Here is a 21,463-nt window from a genome sequence, read left to right as displayed (position 1 = left end):
TTATATCTGCTTCTCTTAGAGGAACCTTCCAATATCCCTTGGTGAGATCCAATGTGGTTATGTTGGTCGTCCCTCCCAACTTCCCTACCAATTTGTCTACCCGAGGTATTGGGTAGGCATCAAAGGTGGATATCGAATTGAGAGCTCTAAAGTCCATACACAACCTTGTAGAGCCATCCTTTTTGGGAACCATAACTATAGGTGACCACTCGCTTTTTGAGGGTCGAATGACCTCCAACACCAGCATGCTTTGGACCTCTTTCTGGATAGCCTGTCTCCTCGCCGCCGGTATGCTATATGTTTTTTTTGTTTTATGATTTTACCTGGAATGGTTTCTATCACCTGCTCGGTTATGGTTGTTCTCCCTGTTTGATCCAAAAAGATAGAGGAGAAATGTTATAAGATAGACTCAAGGGATTGCTGCTCTGTTTCTGGCAGGTCCTCAGTGATGACCAATTGGTCCAAGGTATGTGTGGGAGCGTGCTGTGGGCAAGGGACCTAACCATTTTTTAGCAGAATTATGTGGTATGTCTGGATATGTGAGGGTTTTACCTGTACTTTATAGCTGGTGTCTCCCAAGGTACCCACTATTTTATATGGGCCTAGCCATTCTGATTTAAACTTACTGGTGGAGGATGGTAACAAGACTAAGACCCAGTCGTTAACAGCTAAATGCTTCCACCTTTTCCCCTTATCATGAAAATGTTTTTGGTTTTCTTTGTTTCTTTCTATGTGGCAATAGGCCAGATCCCGATATTTCCCTATTTTGGACCTCAACTTCTGGACATATTAAAAAAAACCCTTGTCTCCTCTTATTCTTCCCTTTCCCAGGCCTCTTTGGTCATTTCAAGCAAGGACCATGGTTGTCTCCTGTATAGCAAAAGATTTGATTTCTGACTACATATAGGGCTAATGAGAGCATCTGATCCCATCCCTTACCTTCACTATGGAGCATTTTCTTGAGAACCCATTTTAGTGTCCTGTTATAGCGCTCTACCAGCCCATACTTTGGGGGTGGTACACTGAAGTTTTAAAATGACGAAGATTTAAGGTCTGACACACCTCCTTCATAAGCCGTGAGACGAAAGGGGTACCTTGATCAGTTATAATTTCCCTAGGAAACCCCACCCTAGAGAATAGTTCTATGAGTTTCTCACTTATGTTGTGAGTAATTGGGGTTTTTAGGGGAAAGGCTTCAGGATAACGGGTGGAGTAGTCTACCATCACTAGAGCATACTGATGTCTCCTCGTGTTTTGGGAAGTGGTCCAATAAGATCCATACCCACCTGCTCGAATGGGGCACCTATCACTGGGAGTGGTTGTAGCAGAACTGGGGATGGACGATAGGTGATTTTTCTCTGACATGTGTCACATTTCTGACAATATTTCCTTATGTCTCCCTAGACCTTGGGCCAGTAGAAGTGTCTTAATACGTTTTGTGAGGTCTTCTCAGCTCCAATATGTCCTGCAGTGAGATGGGAATGGGAGAAAAATAAGATCTGCTCTCTAAAGGCCAATGAGCCAAGTAATTGGGCAGGGTCATCCTTGGTCCCTTTCTGTTTCAATAACATTTGACGTCTTCTGGGTCCACAGGGCACCAGAGGCAGATTGATACAAAGGCAGTGCCCGCCAGACGGCAAACACTCCATGCCCGGCCGAGCGGGCCCCCCGGGGAGGGGTGCGACACAGGCCTGCAGCCACAGACTCCACCACCTTCCACCACAGCCAATGCACAGGCGTCATCACAAACCCGGGTCGTTCCGCTGCCCTCAAAGCACGGACAGCTCTCCTGTAAGTCGGGGTGCAAAAACTCCGCAGCTGTCCTCCGCAGGACGTGGATCTCCGCTGTAGGTGAAGATGAGGCAGGGCTATGGGCAATCAGCCCTCTGAAGCAGTGTGTGGGCCCCCTATGATCCCAGAAACCAGCCAGCTAGTCGACTCGACGCGCCGGCTCTCGCCTCCCGCCCCTGGGCCCAAGCAGTCCCAGGGGCTCCCAGAGTCAGCGCTGTCGTAGGCAGATATCCCCCAAGCGAGTTATGCAGGCGGGCGTCTCGCTGCCTCCCAGGAGCTCGGGAGTGCCCGCCTCCGCCGAAGCTCCGCGTCCTCTGGCAAGCGCGCCTCTTAGCTGGTCTCCCCTCCACTCCCAGGCCACCCCCCTCTGGCCGAGCCAGTGCTGGATGTGCCAGGCCTCTTCCACCCTCACTGTTGGGCTGCCGCTCGTAGCTGCCCCCGGGCCCGGTCCCGTCAGTGTAGGGGCAGGGTGTACCTCGTGCCTCGCTCGTTGCAGTCACGGGCCCAAGCCGAGCACAGGCACAGAGGCAGCAGCCGGTAGAGCGTCTCCGGAGGGAGCCTTTCTGCTCCGGCGCTACTCGGTGCCACCGCTCGATCCACTCGGCCGATCTCCACACAATCGACTGCCAGCTCCCGCTGTGTGCAGCTCCCGCGCCGGGGTCCGTACCTGCCGCCGGTGCCGAACTCGGGCTCCACAGGCTGGGTCTCGGGAGTTCCGCTCTGTGGTAAATCGAAGCAGCCTCAAAACATGGCCCCCAGCCCCGATGTCTCCACTGCAAGGCGTCGGTCAGGCACCCCCAGGTGCTTTCTAGGAGCGCAGGTGCATTTTGGAGCCACATCAGGCGAGGCGGGCGGGCGGGGAGACGAAGCAACACACGTCATACCCGCTCACCATCTTGGCCACGCCCCCTTGTTGGGGTATTGATGCAACACCAACAACTAACATAACACCGTGGATTGTTTGTTAATCTAGCACCTTGTCCTTTTCAGGCGTATATCACAAAAAGTTCAATGTTACCATATCAAATCCCTTCTACTCCATAGTCTGATAGGTTGTCATTTTGAGAGGGGGGCGAGCCCTTGGAGTCCTTTTTTTATTTTTATTTATCCTGGTTATATTTCTATGCGAAGAAACTATACTCGTAAGCTGTTTTATTTACCTGAACTTGCATGGAATGTAGTGGTTAGACATTGTAGTGGAAGCAGTGTTGCAAGGGTGTACCCACAGAAGGGGCAGCCTGAAGGTCCAGACTTCAGAAGCATGGTGTTTTAATATGGGCTAGTGAATGGCTGCAGAAAAGAATGTTTGTTCATTTAGATTGTGTTTCGTGATATTTGAAAAAAGTTGCTTTTAATGTATTTCTTATGTAAATGCTGTTAATTAAGGCATTTATTAAGAGTGCAGCTACCCCAACGGGGTGTCCCAGCGCTATCACAGACAAAGAGCAGGGCCGCTAATCAAGCTTAGACTAGTCCTGACGAATAAATAGCCAAGTTTTAAGGGATTTGCGAAACAAGGTTTCCGACTGAATGAGGTGCAGGTACAGGGGAAGTTTGTTCCAACATTGAGTGGCGCCCACCTCAAATGATATACTTCCAGATCTAGCTTTTTGGAATGTGGGGGTGACCAGTCGACATTGAGTGTTGGACCGTAACGTTCTGGTTTGAGCATATGGGCGAAGTCTCCTTCTGAGATAAACCGACCCTAGTCCTTTGCCAGCTTGAAAAGCTAGTGTTGGGGCCTTGAATTCGATTCGCTTAGCAGTAGGAAGCCAGTTAAGTTGTCACAAAAAGGGGGAGATATGTTGTCTGAGCACAAACGCTACAGACAAGGCGGGCCGCAGCGTTTTGTACTGTCTGCAGTCTGCGGATCAATCCAAGGGAAAGACCCAGATATAATCCATTCGCCTAGTCTAAATGAGAGGTTATTAGTGCATGGACTACCTTTTTGCGGGTACGGCAAGGCAGGTAGTTAATACATTTTCTGATGGTTTTGATTTTTCCAAAACAAGCAGCTGCGACTGTTTGCACCTGCACTCCAAGGGATAGCTGTTTGTCCCATCTAACACCTAAATTCCTGACCGATTCTTTGGGAAGTAGGGTCATGTCCAGTTCCTCAGGCCACGACAGATTGGAAGAGAGAAGGGATCGTTGATTAAAAAATAAGATCTCGGTTTTGTCTGCGTTAAGTTTCAAGAAATTACGGTCCATCCAGGCCGCAATGTTCTTAAGACACGCCTTGAGGGGATCAAAAGTGGTGACAGATGCCACCTTAAAAGTGAACAATAGCTGGGTATCGTCAGTGTAGGATATAATTTTGATCCGGTTTTAGAGATCACCTCCGCTAGTGGGGTTAATAAATATAAAAAAGAAGCAGGCTCAGGGCAGTGCCCTGTGGCACGCCCCATTTAAGAGGTTTAACAGGAAACATAAAAGGGTGGGTCCGGACCTGTTTACGTTCAGGGAGAAAGGACGTTATCCAGGTCAATTCCATGCCCTGAATTCCTGTGGCCTTAAGTAGATTCAGAAGGATAGGATGTGAGACTGTGTCAAATGCTGCAGACAAGTTTAACAGCACTACACACCGCCTTTGAACCTCCATCTACTGCCCAGCATATCTAATCCGCCATTTCAATTAATGCTAATTCCGTGCTATGGGCGGCACGGAAGCCGAATTGAGACTTGTGAAGAAGGTCATTAGGCTCAATGAAGCCGGCCAGTTGTTGATAAGCTAACTTCTCTAGGACTTTCGCAGGGGTGGACAGTAGAGAGATGGGTGTGTAGTTACCAGGGGCTTCCGGATCCGCATTAACTTTTTTTAAGATTGGCTGGAGAAGAGCATGTTTCTAGGCCATCGGATAGGTTCCTGATCTGAGTGATTAATTCCAGATGGAATTCAGATGCGGGTTGAGGAACTCCGCCAAGGCTTTATATTGTTTAGCTGGCCAGGGGTCACTCGGGGGAGCCTGATTTGCATTTCTGTAAATCCAGGAGAGAGGCTTCCTCTGATACTTCTGCAAACTCTGAGAGGACTGAGCTGGTGGCCCTCCCTTGGTCCTGATCAACAGAAGTCTGGGATTCTTTCCCTGGTTCAGGAAATGAAGCATAAATCACGATTTTTTCCTCAAAGAACTCGGAGAGTTTGTTGCATAAACTCTGTGAAGGAGGGTGAGTGTGGGTGAGGGCTAAAAAATCGGTGCAAGATTTAACAATATTGAAAATCTCCCTGGAAGCATTTTTAGCGTTATCAATTCTCTCCGATAAAAAATCTTTTATTTTGTGTAAGCATTCTATGGTATTCTTTAAGAGCTGCCCGATAACCTATCTTGCTTTCCGCAGAATAAGTCAGCCTCCAACTGCGTTCTAGTATTTTGCATTCCGCTTTTTTTTATCTAAGCTTCTCCGAAAACCATGGTGTGGAGGGAGAGTATCTAGCCGATTTTACTACTTTCAACAGAGCCTGGGCCTCAAATGCACCTCCGACCCACTTGTTCAAGTTCGAGATGCTGACCTCAAGATCGTTGGAGAGGACGGGTTTAGAGTCCTTTTTAAGTAGCGTTATTGAGTCGAAGGTGATATTACTCCAATTTCTTCTAAATTCTTTAGGAATAGAGGTGGCTTTCTCTGGGCTGGACAACATGAATTGAAAAGGGTTTAGAAAATTACAGGTAAGGGTGTAAGAACTGTGATGTCAGGAAATTAGAGCAGACCAGGTCCAGGATATGGCCTGCTTTGTGAGTTGGAGAGAAGACGTGTTGTGTCAAGTTACATCCTGTTAAAGTGGCAATAAAATAAAATTGAGAGTGCAATGAGTACAGATATTGCTATGATTAGCTTAGTGAGAGTCCGGGTTAATAATAAGTAATGGTATTGGTAATGGTATTTTACATAATACTCAAATAGCATTTGTTGCTGTGGGATGCGGGAAAAAGATGTGTTCCTGATAGTAATCTTGTTATTGTTTTGGAAGTTTATTTTCTAAAAATAAGTTGATATAAGGTAGAAAGGAATATTAACTGTTACTTTTATGCAACCAAAAACTTAAGTATTTGCAAAATTAATGTTAAGTATCTTGTTGACTTGATCTTAAGTGGTTATTATCTATTTCACACTGACTTAACTTTGTTTAAAATTACAATAAAAACCATCACGTTTACATTTGAATTTTCCCTTTGCAGGAAATGACAATGAACTGCAGGCTACCAATGAACATGTGTAAGTTTTTTTGTAAGGAGAATGTTGCAAATGCTATTTAGTGAATGAGTTATTTGTATCATTAGATAATTTATTTGTAGGACTAGCTAATCATTTTTTATTATTATGGTTTTCCTGTGGCACATTTTGATGACATTTGCATTACTTCATTTATAAATAATGTTACCATCAATCTTGTGTTCTTAACTTTCAAATGTTCTTTTGTAAAACAGCCAAGATTTCCAGCGTGACTTATTGCCTCAGTCACCCAGTAATAAACCCTATCCCCGCTATTTGTACGTTCTCCAGCATTGAATTATCTCATAGATACTCTACTTGAATAAGTCCCCATCCTTGAGCACAATGGAATACTTATCAGCGTAGTGCTCATTCACACCATTTCTACTTCACTTTCTAAATCAGAAAAAGAATATACCTACTTGGTTTGATTTTTGCTACATCGCTTTTATCTCTGAGGGCGTCCAATTCCCAACCTCAGAAACTTGATGAGTTTCTGTCTCTTGACAGTTAAGCTAAAAGAAATTATTTGCTTAAATATACAATTGCTAAAATTGTGTTTGAGGATGTCTCTCATTGGTAGGAGTTAGGCATATGTCCATCCTTGTCTCACTAGAAACAGGTGGCAGTGGTAATAGAAGAATGGTCAGCACCTCCGTTATGTTTGCAAATATTCAATAGTTGATGTAAAGGCGTGCTGAATGAAAACACTGTGCCACCAAAACAGTGTTACTCTGTATAGGAGAAGCTTTTCCGTACACTATATAGGAAGACTTCTCCTCATGAAACAGGGAGCACCATTCACACGGGCTGCCTTGCACCTACTATGAATATCGCACTTTTGTATTGAAATTTTAGGATTGTATTCTCGTCTATCAGAACAAGCTACACAGTCTCAAGCTTTTAATAGTGTAACTCTCACACTTGAAAGACGATGTCTATAGTTGGATCAGTATCCGCTACACCGAGGATAATTTAAAAGCTTTTGCTTTCCCAGTACATCTAGGGAACTTCCGACCTTAGTTGAATTGAACAATCATAAACGTTACAGTCAAAGTTTGAGCCTTGAGAAAGTCGTCTACACGACGAAACACGTGTTGGCTGTCTGAATCTACGCTCCAACTACGTGTCAACAATATCAAGAACGTATATAATTTTGTATTCACATTTGGACTTTATTAATCTGTCCATTCTGTTTATCTTGGTGTTTTATTGAAATGAAATCTAACTGACAACGGAGTTTGAAACTGCATTTATGGTGTGTTCTGTTTTTATACTTGTTATATGTCCATCCTTCTTAGCCTAGCCCTGAAGGATAGGTGGACGTTTTCCTCTTAAAAATGTGTTCCTCCAATGAGAGCTAACAACTATATAAAAATTTGACTTTTAGTAATTTGTTACTGTTTTGATCTGGCTGCTCAGTTTTTAAAGATTCATTTTCATGCACTAAACATTAAATAATTTTGTCCTTTGCAGTAGGGTTTTGTCACTCGTCTATGCTGCTGTTGTGCAGGCTGTTCTTGCTGGCATTAAAACATATGTCAAATTGTCCAGTATCACAAAGGTAATCTTTTCTAAAATTTAAATGGTATAAGCCATGTGTGATTTTTTTTATTGTTTGATTTCAAAATACGAATTATGTATTGTTATAATTGTAATCTAATTTGTATTCAGATGACAATTTAAAGGAGGCTTACAAGGTAAGCTAAAGACCAGAAATCTATTTTTGTCATCAGCATTAACAGAAATAGGAGAGAGAAAAAAATTGGTAAATAATAAAAAATCGGTACTTACGGGTTATTTTAGAGAAAATACTTTTCTTTGTTATGGAGAATCCTAAATGGAAACCATGTCCAGTTTGAAAAAGTATAGTACTCAAAGTGATTCTTTGGGCAAAAGTCTATCAAGCAGTTCTATTTAACATAACTGTGATATATCAGCCAGTTTGCGTGATATAAAGATATGTTCAGAATACATTTGTGATGCAACTTGTGTACTAATGGGTTGCAATGCAAATTGTACATTAACCAGTGGTTGCAAAAGCGACCTGCCTAATGCTCAGTTGCCCGTTTGCTATTTCCTGTGAATGGCTGCAAAAGCAGGGATGGAGGCTTGCAAGAAACAGCAAAAACCTTCATCCCTGCATTCCCAAGTGGGAAATGTTTTATTTTTTTTGATAATCAACTTTATTAGGCATATAAAACAACAAAAAATTCATTAAGAGCAGCTCGCAAATCAATTGAGACAAGGTTACAGAAGCTCCGACACATACAGATGGGATCAGTCCACTCCAGTCGAGCCAGGTCCATACCGCCTGTGGGGTGTCAAAGAAGAAGCACTGGCCCTGAAAGAGGACTTTGAGGCGGGCCGGAAAGAGAAGTCAATACCGCAGCCCCAGCACCCTGAGTTTTTGCTTGACTTCCTCATAGGATCTACGTTGGGTTTGGACCTCCCTGGAGTAGTCCGGGAAAATCATGATTTTAGAGCCATGGAAGAGCAGTGGACCCAGCTCCCTGGCGGCCCCCAAGATGGCATCACTATCCCGGAAGTTGAAGATGCGGAGGATAAAGGGTCGTGCCGACGCTCCAGGGGGGGGCCTGAGCGCCAGGGAGCGGTGCGCCCGCTCTATCTCAAACCAGGGGGAGAGTTTCTCTGCAGACATCCAGGAACGAAACCAGGTTTTCAGGAAGACTGCAGCGGGACCCGTCTCCACCCACTCCGGAAATCCCAGGAGGCGCAGGTTGTTCCTACGGGCTCGGTTTTCGGCGTCCTCTGCCCTGTGATGGAGGTCCGACGTCATCGTCTGAAACTTGGCCACCTGGGCCTTTAGGGTGGCGAGGTCGTCCTCCGTCGTGGAAATGCGGGATTTGGCCTCAGTGATACGCGCCGTGGCGTTCCGTAGGTCCTGGCGGAAAAGGCCAACATCCACTCTCACTTTCCCAATTTTGCTCTCAACAGACGCCTGAGAAGCACTGATCGCACTGAGGATCGCGGACAAATCTCCCCCCTCAGCCCCGGACGGACAGAGGCGGAGGATCAGCGCCGAGTGCGCTGTCCGATGTGGTAAATTGGTCCATGTGCTTCTGAGACGGGGGGACTGGGGCAGGCGTGACCCTCCCTCTGCCCATGGTCGCTAGGGGCGGAACGTGGATGCGCGAGGAACCCACACCTGCAGGGGGCACGCCAACGGGTAGGTCTTCTCAGGAGGTCTGGTCCGCAGGTCCCAAAAGCGTCCCGGCAGGCCCACCGCAGGTCACGGCCCACCAGGCCCCGCCATCAACACAACACAGCTGTCCGGAGTCCTGAAGGGTGAGGGGGGGGGGGAGGGGCCTAGCGAGCGGTCCGTCCTCAGGCCGTACAGGTGGTCCACGTGGCGGACAGCGGCAGGGCCAGTCAGAGACCAACGAAGCAGGTCAGGGCCTCCTCAATCCCCCAAACCCCCCTCCCCCCCCCCCGCCGCAGGTCCCCCGCACCGGTCCAGGCCCCGGAGACCCGGTCCGCGGCGGAGGAAGCAGTGGGACAGTGAGGGACCGGCGAGGCATTCCCAGGACTCCAGGCCCGTTGGGGATGGGCAGGCGTCTGGTGCGATTTCACTGCAGCGAGGGACGGCAGGACAGGGCGACCCACAAGCCTCAGTGTCCTCGGGGGCAACCAGCCCAGCCATTAGGTTCAGTCCTCCGGGACCGCAAGTCAGGCCCAGGGGGCAGTCACTTATCCAGCCCAGAGTCCCAGTCCGCCCGTTGCCTTCGGGGATTACAGCAAGACAGAGCAAGGGGGGCCAGGGCCGGGTGCGTAACGAGAGGGGGGACCAGTCCTCAATAGGGCGAGGGGGGGCTATCACTGCCCAAGCTGCACCTGAGCGCCTGTGCGGCGGCCCGCCAGGTGGCTTGCAGGCAGGGTCGACCGAGGGCCCCCCCCTCGCCCAGGCCCCCTCCACCCGCCCAGGCCTCACCTCACCTGTCCGGGCCCTCGACCAGGGCCCTCCGGCTCAGTACTACAGAGGAGGTTGTTGGAGGCGGTCTCCCAAGTATGGCTGCACCACAGGGGGCGCAGAAAATGCCCCAGTCGCCAGCCGCAAACCTAGTCTTTGGGTCCTCAGGCCCACAGCTCCCCACGCGACGAACAGCAAGGCTCAACGGCGTCGTGGATCAGTCCCTCCTTCGGCCAAGAGGTCTTCGGCGGTCCCCAGGTCACAGCGGGCCGCCGGCGGGTGCCGAGGGGCCGCCACCAGTGGAGTCCAGGCGGCCCCGGAATGCCCAGCAGGGCCAACAGCCTGGCCAGGTCGCCGGCGGGATCCTCGTGAACCTAGTCGCCCTCGGGAGGCACAGTGTAGTTTCGGGCCGGCCAGGCGGCTCGGCCGCACCCAGAAGGCTCTGTAGGGCACAGAACAGGAGTGAGGCACCTCCGCCGCCCGCCCGCCCCGCGCAGGTATTCAGCCCAGGAGTCGGGGAGCTGACACCACTGGTCGCAGGTCGGGATCGCCGCACCTATCCACTGGGGGCCGCCATTTTGTCAGGCGCGCGGCCGGGAGGAGTGAGGGCGGCAGAGGTGGCGGCAGACCTTCAACAAGAGCTGCAAAGGCACCAGGAGACGTAGCTTGGCCAGGCAAGTGCCGGGGTGTCAGAGTCGTCGGACGATGGTGTCTACTACCGGCGGATGCAGGACGGATGATGGATGGGGGGTCCGGAGCATTCCTAAAGTGCAACCGCCATCTTGACGACCTTGGCCACGCCGTTTTTTTTTTTTTAAGCAACATGTTTTCAAAAGGGACTAGTGATGCTTTAAACAAACGGAAGAAAAAAAGAGTTCCCAGTTTAGGAAGACTTGAAGGGAAACATTGAAGATTAAACAAGTCACATATTACTGTTGTGCTTATATTCAGATTTGGTCAAATTCAATTTTTATTGCACTTTGTAATCAATAGCAGAATTTATTTCCATTGAGAAGGGTGTCTGCTTCAGTTGCCTGATAACTGCATAAGAAATGTATGGATGCAATGCTTTACCTAACTACCTTTAAATAAGGTTAGAGGAAAAAATACATAGAAAGGCAGTTGTGCTAGAACGTGAGTTTGCTCCATAAAAGAGGACCCTTGGAAGCTTGATAATGGCATACCTGCCCCAATGAAACAGAGACAACTTTGAATACATTGCTTTATCCAAGTTATCATAGCGGCAAATGTATGAACCCATAGAATAGCCATGTCTAGTGCAGATCCACAAGGGGATAATCAAGAATCAGTGGTGTTTGGGAAGAAGGGCTATTAGAATTTCCTGAATATATATATGTGTGTGTGTGTGTGTCTGTCTGTCTGTCTGTCTGTCTCACACTTTCATCTCGTCCAGGATCCATCGCTATGCCCCCGTTCGTGAACTCCGCTCCTCCCACCACAACCTGCTCATGACCCCCACCTTCAAACTTAAAAAACAGGACGGCCTCAGATTCTCCTTCCTGACCACTTCTGGAACTCTCTTCCAATTGCGCTGACACCAGCAACTTCTTACACCCAATTCAGAACACTTCTTGTGTGTATGTGTATATATAGTATATGCAATCTGGAGTGTTGTGTTCCTCTTTCACATTTTTTTAAATGGTTTTAAGTGAAAATGATATACTAATACATCATTTTATTGATTTACTAAGGACAAAATAATATCAAATTGTTTAGAGTGTGGTGGAAGAATTTATTTGTAACTCAGAAGCTATATTGTTTTTTGCAAAATCTTGCATCCACCTAAACATTTTCCAAGTATTGATTTAAAACAGGCATGGATGTGTCTAGCATCATAACAAACTGTTGTTTTGAGTTGTATGTGTTTGCTCTATTTTTCTGTGATAAATGATCCTCTTCCCATTCTTCTGTCTTCTCCTCCCAAGATATTTTCTTGTCTGGGCTGTTTGTGTAAGTGTCTTCTCTAAATGCCATATCTCATTGATTTGATCAACTCTAATAAACAAATGTGTATCTGCTTTATAATATAGTGTTAGGAAAATGAGTTAATAAAGTTATTAGATAATTGTATTTAATTTATTTGTAGTTTTTAAATAGAAATGTTACATCAGTTCAGCAAATAACTTATTTTCTATTTTATCCGATTTATAGAATACTACAATTGCTGTAGAAAACAAAATTGGGAGATTTATTTTTTAACTGTAATTGTCTCAGATCAAATCAGCATAATTATATCAAATGACTCCTAACCTAATAACATTTTTTACAGGCAAAAGAAGCAGCAGAACAGTTATTCTGGTCTCTTTTGGATTCCTTTGAACTTGTGCAATTGAAAACTGCTCTCCGGTATGGAACGTTTTCTACATTTAAGTGTTTATTTATTGCAGTGAAGAAAGGCCCAAATTGGGAAATGTCCAGACTAACTGTGATTGCTGAATCTTTGACATCATGTATTTATTTCCTTTTTCTTTTTATGCTCCTAGATCTAAAACAACATTTCAGATTCAAGCTGTAAATTATCATGGGAGGTCAGTACCATTCTGAGTAAACACAATTTGAGAAAAGTTTAAGCTTCATTGGCACCTTAACTCATTGCTCTGTGATTCTGCCTCCATAAACTATTGCATTTTTGCAGCCAGTTTACAATGAAAGAATTCCAAGCATCTACCTTTTGTTCTTTTCTCGAAAGGTAAAGAATAGGTCTATTGGGAGATGCAATGGAATTCATTGATGGGTAATTGTAGTACTATATTTAGAAATGTTGTTCTTTAGGATGCCAAAATTGCTAATTTACAAAGTAATCTAAGGGAAATCCTTCTTTTACTTCACTAATAGTAGAATCGAAATTTGCCTAGCTTACGTAACGGTAAGTTTCAATTCTATTAAGGACACGGAGGCGAGGATTATGCTATATCTTCCTTCGCTTTATTAACATAAAGACTCCACAGCAGCTTAGGAAAAGATATAATAAGAACAAAAAATGCTTTAAACATAAAGCATTGACTTAATGTTCAACAAAAAGTAAACCACAACTCCCAAGAGTCTCTTTGCGCAACAATAGTCCATAGTCCTTTCACACTGTCCATTATCACTATATAACCGGACTTCTCATCATCTTCCTCCTCTTTCTTCGCGCGGATCACGCTTGAGCCTCATTGGTCCTGTTTAGCCCCGTCGTTGCCTGCCAAAAAAGGAACAGCATCAGCGAGGTGGCCCAGGAATGCGACAACAAGGCGAGGAGCATTCAGTGATTAACACAGTACTGACAATGTAAAGGGAAACGCTTTACTTACTGCCATACGGGTGGGTAGAGACATCACTGTGGCCTGGGTGGGATAATCCTCGCCTCCGTGTCCTTAATAGAATTGAAACTTACCGTTACGTAAGCTAGGCAAATTTCGATTCTGTGTCAGGACCGGAGGCTTCAGATTATGCTAGTTTAAAGCTTACTTACCACCAACTGAGCCAAATCCACCACCGGCTTAAAATAAAACCTCTTGAAGGTGGAATCCGAGGACCAATCCGCAGCTCGCATTAGGTCCTCCAGACGAGCACCCACCTAGAATGCCTTAGAGGCCATGGCCCCCCTGGCGGAGTGTGCTCCAAAGAGAGAAGTATTGATGCCCGCTTCTTGCATGACCCATCGCACCCACCGAGCAATAGTGGGGGAGGAGACAGCTTTGTGTGGCTTCCGCAGGGCAATCAACAACTGACGCTCGCCCGGAGGGCGCAGATCCAAGGTCAGGTCCTCATATGCTTTGAGGCATTGCACGACACACAACTTAGGAGTGTCAGTAAAGGCTGGATACGAAATGGAACGCGACGACGTCTTAGTACGTCGGCCCACGGTAAAAGTAACCCCATCCGGGGAAAAAATGTGTGCAGAGACATCCAGCGCGCGCACGTCCGAGACGCGCCTACAAGAGACCAGACATAACAACATGGCCAACTTCGCCGACAGCTCCTTAAGAGACAGATAAGCATTGGCTGGCCACGACAGGAACAAATTCAGAACCAAATTGACGTCCCAAAGGACGGAGTACCTGGGTTCTGGCGGCAGTGCGAGGCGAACAGCTCGCAGAAGCCGGCACACAAAAGGATGTTCCCCTACCGGACGGCCATCGATATTATCATGGCCCGCAGAAATCGCCGACCGGATAGCATTGATCGTCCTATACGCTAGACCCTTGTCGGCCAAATGTGCCAGGAAATTCAGCACGGGAACAAGGCCTGCGACCATGGGATCCAGATCCCTTCGTAAACACCAACGCATCCACTTAAGCCAAGCGGATCTGTAACGCTTCGTCGTACTATCGGCCCATGCTTTGGAGAGCAGGTGCTCAGCCGACCCCGAAAGACCCGGGAGCGCCCAGCGTCTCCTGAGAGCCTCCACGCCACGAGGCGGAGAGTGTTCTGCATGACGAGAGGGTGAGGTTCCTGATCCGGGTTCGTCAGGAGCAGAGGAAACCGGGGGAGTAGGATTGGAAAATCCCAAGAAAGTTCCAGAAGAACCGGAAACCATACTTGAGACCTCCACAGCGGTGTAACCAACACCAGCTCCGCACCCTGGCGGCGTATTTGAGCCGCCGTTCGCATGATCATGGAGAACAGGGGAAACGCAAACGGCTGTTCCCGACTCCAATCCTGCAAGAACGCGTCCGTGGCCTCCGCTAGAGGGTCCGGCCTCCAGCTGTAAAACCGCGGCAGCTGGTGGTCGAGACGGGACGCAAAGAGGTCCACCGAGAAGGGGCCCCAGAGGGAGTGTAGCCACCGGAAGACTTCCGGATCCAGTTTCCACTGTCTGGCGTCCCTGAGATGTCGAGAGTGCCAATCCGCTACCTGATTGCACTGGCCTGGCAGATACTCCGCCGTCACCGCAATGTGACGAGACAGGCAATAATCCCAGAAGTCCTTCGCTAAGTCCGCCAAGGCGCGGGAACGAGGACCTCCTAGGTGGTTCACATACCGAACCGCCGAAATATTGTCCATCCGTAACAGGACACAAGCCTTGACCGAATCTTTGGTCCAACAGCGAACTGCGAAGGAGCCCGCCAGGAGCTCCAAACAATTGATATGCAATTGTTGTTCATCTGACGACCAGGCGCCGCCGGTGGAAAAATCCCCGCACCGGGCGCCCCAGCCCGACCTGCTGGCGTCGGACTCTATGATCAGGTCCGGAGCCGAACCGAAGATCGCCCGACCATTCCATGCCTCCATGTGAGACAGCCACCACGACATTTCCTCCTTCACCTCGTCCGTGAGGGGAACCCACTGATCGTAACTCATCCCACGGCGCAGATGTTGCGTCTTCAAGCGTTAAAGAGCCCTGTAGTGCAGCGGGCCTGGGAAAATCGCCTGGATGGAGGACGAGAGAAGGCCCACCACCTTGGCGATATGACGCAGTGACGTACGATCCCTTGCGATCGTCTGCCGAAGCAGGTGTCGTATCTTCGCGACCTTCCGACCCGGCAGGCTCAAGACCGCCTGCACCGAGTCCACCACGAAACCCAAAAAGGTGATCTGCTGAGTGGGAACCAAAACCGACTTGGAGCCGTTGATGACGAACCCTAGTCTCTGAAGCAGGCCGACAGCTTGACGCAGCTGGCCCGCCAGCACCTCCGGGCACTGCCCCATGAGGAGGATGTCGTCTAAGTATACTAGCATCCGGACCCCCTGACTTCTGAGAAACTCCACCACCGGGTGGAGGACCTTCGTGAAGCACCACGGGGCCGAAGAAAGACCGAACGGCAGGGCAGTGAATTCGAACACCTTGTCGTCCCTCAGGAATTGCAGGAAGCGACGATGAGGGGGGTGGATGGGAACGACCAAGTAGGCATCCTTGAGATCCAGTCGCACCATCCAATCCCGAGGGAGGAGCACGTCTCGAAGGAGGTGGATCCCCTCCATCTTGAAGTGACGGTAGACCAACCACCCATTGAACTCTTTGAGATTGATCACAGGCCTCTTGCCCCCATCCGTCTTGTCTACTAAGAAGACGTTGCTGAGGAACCCATGTGGGTGGCGCGTTGATAGACGGATGGCTCCCTTGCGCAGCAAGTCCGAGACCTCTCCGTCTATCAATCGCGCGTCGGATTCTGAAAAAAACATCGGGCGCGGGGGCCTCGCCTGAGTTGGCTGGTCGTAAAACTCGATATGGAAACCTCTTACAGTTTGCAAAAGCCAAGCGTCGGCAGTGAGCAATTCCCACTCCCCGTAAAAGCTTGCCAGCCGCCCCCCAATCGGAACCTGATCCAAGCAAAGTACACTTACCGGGGGCATTTCCTTGTCCGGGGTTCTTCTTGAACCCTCTGCCACCATAGCGCTGTCCCCTCGTGGGGTAGAAGTTGGTGTAGTTGGCTGAGGTCTGGTAATGACCTCTTCCGGAGCCTTGTCCTCTGTTGTTGGTCTGCTGACCCCGGCCGATCGCGCGGCCCCTGCCGCGACCGGCCCCTCCAGAAAAACGCTGGTGGAACACTTTCTTGATGCTGGACTGAGCCTTGTCCAGCGACGTGAACGTATTCACGAACTTTCCCAGCTCGCGGATGAAAGGCTCGCCGAAGAGGCCACCCTGAGCCACAGCACCTGCCTCCGACGAGGCCAGGTCCCCCAGCTTCGGATCCAGCTTGATCAGGAGCGAACGCCGCCTCTCCGTGGACAGGGCACAGTTGGCGTTGCCCAAGAATACGATCACCCTCTGGGCCCAGTTGGAGAGCACCTCCGGTGAAATGGCGGTGCCATTCGCTCGAGCCTCCTCCGCCATATCGAGGATCTTCGTGGCGGGCCCGACCGCATCCAACAATTTGTCCTGGCAAGCCCGCCAGGACCGGTCGATCCCTTTCCTGGGGTCCTTCATAAATTTCGCCAGGAAGGTGGCCATCTTGGGGTCCAATTCTGGTGTCATGGCCACTTTCCCTTCCAGAGTAGGCCGAGGGCATTCCCCACGCAGGCAACCCCTCGCCTCCTTTTCCAGGGGCTTGCGCAGCCTGCCCGCGACAAACTTCGCCACCGTCTCCCCCGGGGCCCAGGCCGCGGATCGGGGGTGGACGATTTCGTCCGGGTCCAGCAGGCCCGACTCGTCCCCGGGCATCTCCTTCGCTGGAGGTGTCGGAAGCCAAGAACGGGTCGACTCCCCGTCGTCATCCGTGTCCGGAGAGTCGTAGATCGGGCAGGCGGGCGCCGTAGACACGTCGCCAGAAGTGCCAGGGTCCACCAAGGGTGCAGGGGGCACCGCCGTCGCCTTGACCAGGAAGGCGTCACGAAGACGCTCGAAAGCGCCCCTGTCCACGCCTTGGGCCTCCGATGAAGGTCCCTCCTCACGAGGTCTCTTCGGAGCGGGTGGCAACCCGCCAAACGTCCCCGGGAGTTCGGGGGACGGAGGCACATGCGCCGCTGCCAGCTTCGCGCACTCTTCCACGATGCGGGCGGAAAGGCGGTCCTCCATGGGCCCTACCACCTCCGTCACGCAACGATAGATGGAATTGTCCACCGCCTGATAAAACTCGTCATCCTGCAGATAGGGGCAGGCTTCTTCATCGTATTCCCCTTCCATCTCGGAACCAAGGGCAAATGCGGGGCACCCAAGAGGGCGGCAATCGAGAAAGTTCTCGAATGTGGGCAGGCCAAGCGGCTGCGATCACGATTTGGGCCAGCTGACGTGGCAGGTGGGCTGCACCAACCCCCAAGCGCGCAGACCCTCCTCGCCGGGACCGGGTCTACGTACCCCTCAAGCGCGCTAGGCCACACACGGGTAAAGAGGTGCACAGATCTCGCCCGAAGGCGATTCACGCGGTCAGAACCGCTATACCGACCCCAGCGGGCGTCAAAAGTGGGCAAAAGTACAGACCCGGATCACCAGGTGTCAGAGGGGTACGCGAGGGTCGGCCCCTGCGCAAGCAGACTCCACGGCGCGGCTCCTTGTACTGCGGAGGCGCGCCGGAGGGGTCGGCGAGACGACAGGCCGCCCCCTTGCGGTCTATGTACACACCGCACACAAGTGGGAATAAAGTCGCGTAGGAACGAAGAACGTTCCCGCAACTGGGGACTCTGTAAGGGAATAAACCATGCAAGGAGTCCCCCAAACGATCGTACACAAGACAATCAATCACAATGAAAAGAAAACATATAGAAAAGCCCTTATCTGGCTGCGGGAGCAGCGAAGAAAGAGGAGGAAGATGATGAGAAGTCCGGTTATATAGTGATAATGGACAGTGTGAAAGGACTATGGACTATTGTTGCGCAAAGAGACTCTTGGGAGTTGTTGTTTACTTTTTGTTGAACATTACGTCAATGCTTTATGTTTAAAGCATTTTTTGTTCTTATTATATCTTTTCCTAAGCTGCTGTGGACTCTTTATGTTAATAAAGCGAAGGAAGATATAGCATAATCTGAAGCCTCCGGTCCTGACATAGAATCGAGAACCCCTGTTGCCTGACATGCAAGAAAAATGTCAGTGGAGCAAGAGGAAGGCATGTGATGTATTACAATACTGGTGATATTTTGCTGTGTCTTAGTTTGAGCATTTCTCACCAAATTACTTGATCATGTTTGCTGATATGACTGCATTTTCAACCTAATGATTTGGCGACTTTTGCTACTGTGCATTCCCTTTATGACTCCGTGGGACTTTCAACTTTTTGAGACTTCTTTTTGTCCAAAACTGTCTTTATCCTTAGTTTGGGCTGGTCTGACCATTGCATTGCATTAAGCATTATCCCCGGCTTGGTCTAGTCCTGTATCTTCTTTTGTTTAGAAATCAAATGTGGAACCAGAGTTGGACCATTTGTTTTTGTCGGAAGTTGCTCGTCGGAGTATTGAATTATTGTAGCAGTGTTGCAGCGGACAGAATTCCTCCATGCTGAATAAAAAGATACTTTAGAGGGAGTTCTCAAAGCAAACTATGAAGAGCTTCAGCCTACAACTGGAAACGTTCTCTTTGTTTTCCAATCAGCACTTTTTGTATGGGTTACTTTTACTGATCAATCCAATTGTTGGAGTGGTAATAATAGCATGTGTGGCTGTAGATATACATGCTGCGCACACTCCTGCCATCTAGTGTTGGGTTCAGACATTTACAACTTATTTTTCTTTGAAGAAGTTTTTCAAATTGCAAGATCCTGTGATTCCATCTCTACAAGGCTACACACATGGTCATCAGTTCCATCTCCATCAGCCTTGGAATGTTTCGAGAGACATGTTGGAATGGCTCCCATTTCGTAGGTGCCCGCAGTGCAAAGCAAAGTAGCTGCACATTGACCAACACCTTGTCTGCAACTTTTTTGTCTAACTCCGGAACACAATGACCAGGACTATGCGGCATTTCAACAGTTCAAATCCAAGAAAACCTTAAGATACCGTCTGGCACTTAATCAGGCAAACCACCAAACAATAGGTATCAGAGGGAAAGAAAAACAACTGCGTCGATGAGGAAGGCAGGAACGAGGGATACGTGTTGCCAGGAAGTCCACACTACGTAGCATCTGGAGACTCAGACATCGACACAATCCAGCGATGAAAAGGGGCAGCCACTGTATCCTTTCAATGAATTCCTGGCGTTGAGTCGGAGATAACCACGCTACAGGTCATGATTGCTGTTACTCCTCTAGCCCTGATACACAAAGAACAACTGCAGGACTTGTCGCAGCCATGCCCTAGAGCAGATCGCCCCAGCAGCCCAGTCAAAGACTCAAGTCCTGGTCGCTCTAGTCGACACAGAGCTGAGAAAAGATGAGAGGCCTCTTGATCCTAATCGGACCCATGGCCACATAGCACCAAACCTAACACCTCTGGATGCCACACCTCAACTAACACCTCACACATTCAGTTCCAAAGGAACAGTCTCTGAAGAGATGCTGAAAAATCCATCACAGGGAAATTTCTGCACTGAGTTCCAAGTCCACCTCAAAAGACTGCTTACCCAAGTGAGACCCTATCCTCAAAAGACTAGGTAAGTCCTTGATTACCATAAGACAACAATAGATTCACTAACTGGCAAACTAACTGCCCTGAAAAAAGGAGGATAGAATTTGAGGAACCTTTCCTACGTTCACCCCCAGAGAGACCTATGTTCAACAAAGGCACTAGCCCAACACCGACACCACACAGCTCACCTGCACATTCTCTCTCATCGCAGTCATCTACACATTCAGCTTAAAGTGTAAACCATATTCTCAGGAGATGATTTGGATGGGTCAGCTGACTACCCACAGAGTCCTGACAACCCACGGGACGACTAACGTCGAACCACAGGAGGACCCTGATCTGGAGGCAATCCCTGTTAAACCATCCCTGCCAGTTGACATGACCAGTTATTGCACTGTTATATAGAGATCTGCAGCATACAACAAAGTAGATATGGATGTCACGCTTAAAGAGGAGTGTTTCTTGGTGGAGACATTATGTAGAATGGAAAAGTCTGTCCAATATCTACCGATGATGAAGTCTATGTTGAAACCATCCATTAAGCTTTTCAAGGGCCTAGTTAAAAGTAGGATAATAACGCACAGGGTGTAAAGAAAGTATAAGACCCACTCTACATCAGGGGGCATCCATCCCCAGATTTCCTAGTTGTGGCTACTGCATGTAAACACGCGGCAGCACAAGCGACAAATGCACCTCTTCCTTACAAAGAGAGTACGTGGATAGAGGCTGCAGGGAAGAGGATGGCTGTAGTAATGCCAACTATTGGTGTATCCCAAATTCTGTAGGCCCCCTCTCCAGACAACTGGGCACAATAGGATGAGGTGGAAGATCTCTTCGAGCACCTCTGTGATGAATTAAGAAATAGAGTAGAAGACTTAACTGTAGAAGGGAAACCTATATCTAATACAGCCATTAGAGGTCCATTGGATGTGTCTGACACTTGAGCGAGGTTTATCAATTTTACTATCCTACTATGCAGACATACATGGTTGCATATTTCGGGATAAAAGCCTGAGGTACTACAACACCTTCTGAATGTGTCCCTCGATGGAGAACATCTCTTTGGCCCCTAGGTCGATGAGATGCTAGAAAAGATTAAAAGGACACAGACATGGCAATAATGATGGGTGCACTACAAAGAGCCGCCCCGTGTTAGTCCTTTAGAAAGCAACAGAGAAGCTGTGGAGGTAAAACATCCACCACAGATCAGGGGCAATCCTACCAGCGACAGCAGCAGGCCTACTCTAGCAGGGTCGAAAAGGTCTTTGTAGAGGTTCATACAAAGGTAATGGCACGCAGAGAGGCTGTGTTGGTCTTAGATCCCAACTCTGACCAGGAATGTCAGGATGAGTTGTCACTGTTACCACCAGGAACTTCTTCTTGAAAAACTGTAGGCCCGGGAGTAATGTTGTCGACTGATTGCTCTTGGCAGTCGTTTTTCTCTGGGAGTTCCACCAGCCCTGGGACCCACTGTATCTTCCTCCTCCTAGACAGTTACTCCACCTGCAGTGTTTCCAGACTTCTTCCCTCTGTCCGCAGGCACTCAGGCTCTTAGCTACTTCAGGACTGGTTATAACTTTTCAGCAAGGG

At 48.9% G+C, this 21,463-nt stretch overlaps 1 protein-coding gene across 1 annotated transcript in view; it reads left to right on the top strand.

The window, feature by feature from the left end:
- DNAAF9 (dynein axonemal assembly factor 9) overlaps positions 1-21,463 on the top strand; it is an 816,325-nt gene that overhangs the window by 346,095 nt on the left and 448,767 nt on the right. The window contains exons 12-15 of the mRNA XM_086964303.1: positions 5,970-6,006; positions 7,480-7,567; positions 12,225-12,301; positions 12,439-12,483. Coding sequence (XP_086820429.1) covers positions 5,970-6,006; positions 7,480-7,567; positions 12,225-12,301; positions 12,439-12,483 — 247 coding nt within the window. The remainder of the gene's footprint in view (positions 1-5,969; positions 6,007-7,479; positions 7,568-12,224; positions 12,302-12,438; positions 12,484-21,463) is intronic.

This window comes from Lissotriton vulgaris, chromosome 3_2 (assembly GCF_964263255.1).
Source record: "Lissotriton vulgaris chromosome 3_2, aLisVul1.2, whole genome shotgun sequence".
Taxonomy (NCBI): Eukaryota; Metazoa; Chordata; class Amphibia; order Caudata; family Salamandridae; genus Lissotriton; species Lissotriton vulgaris.
This window is presented reverse-complemented; position numbering and strand designations above follow the sequence as displayed.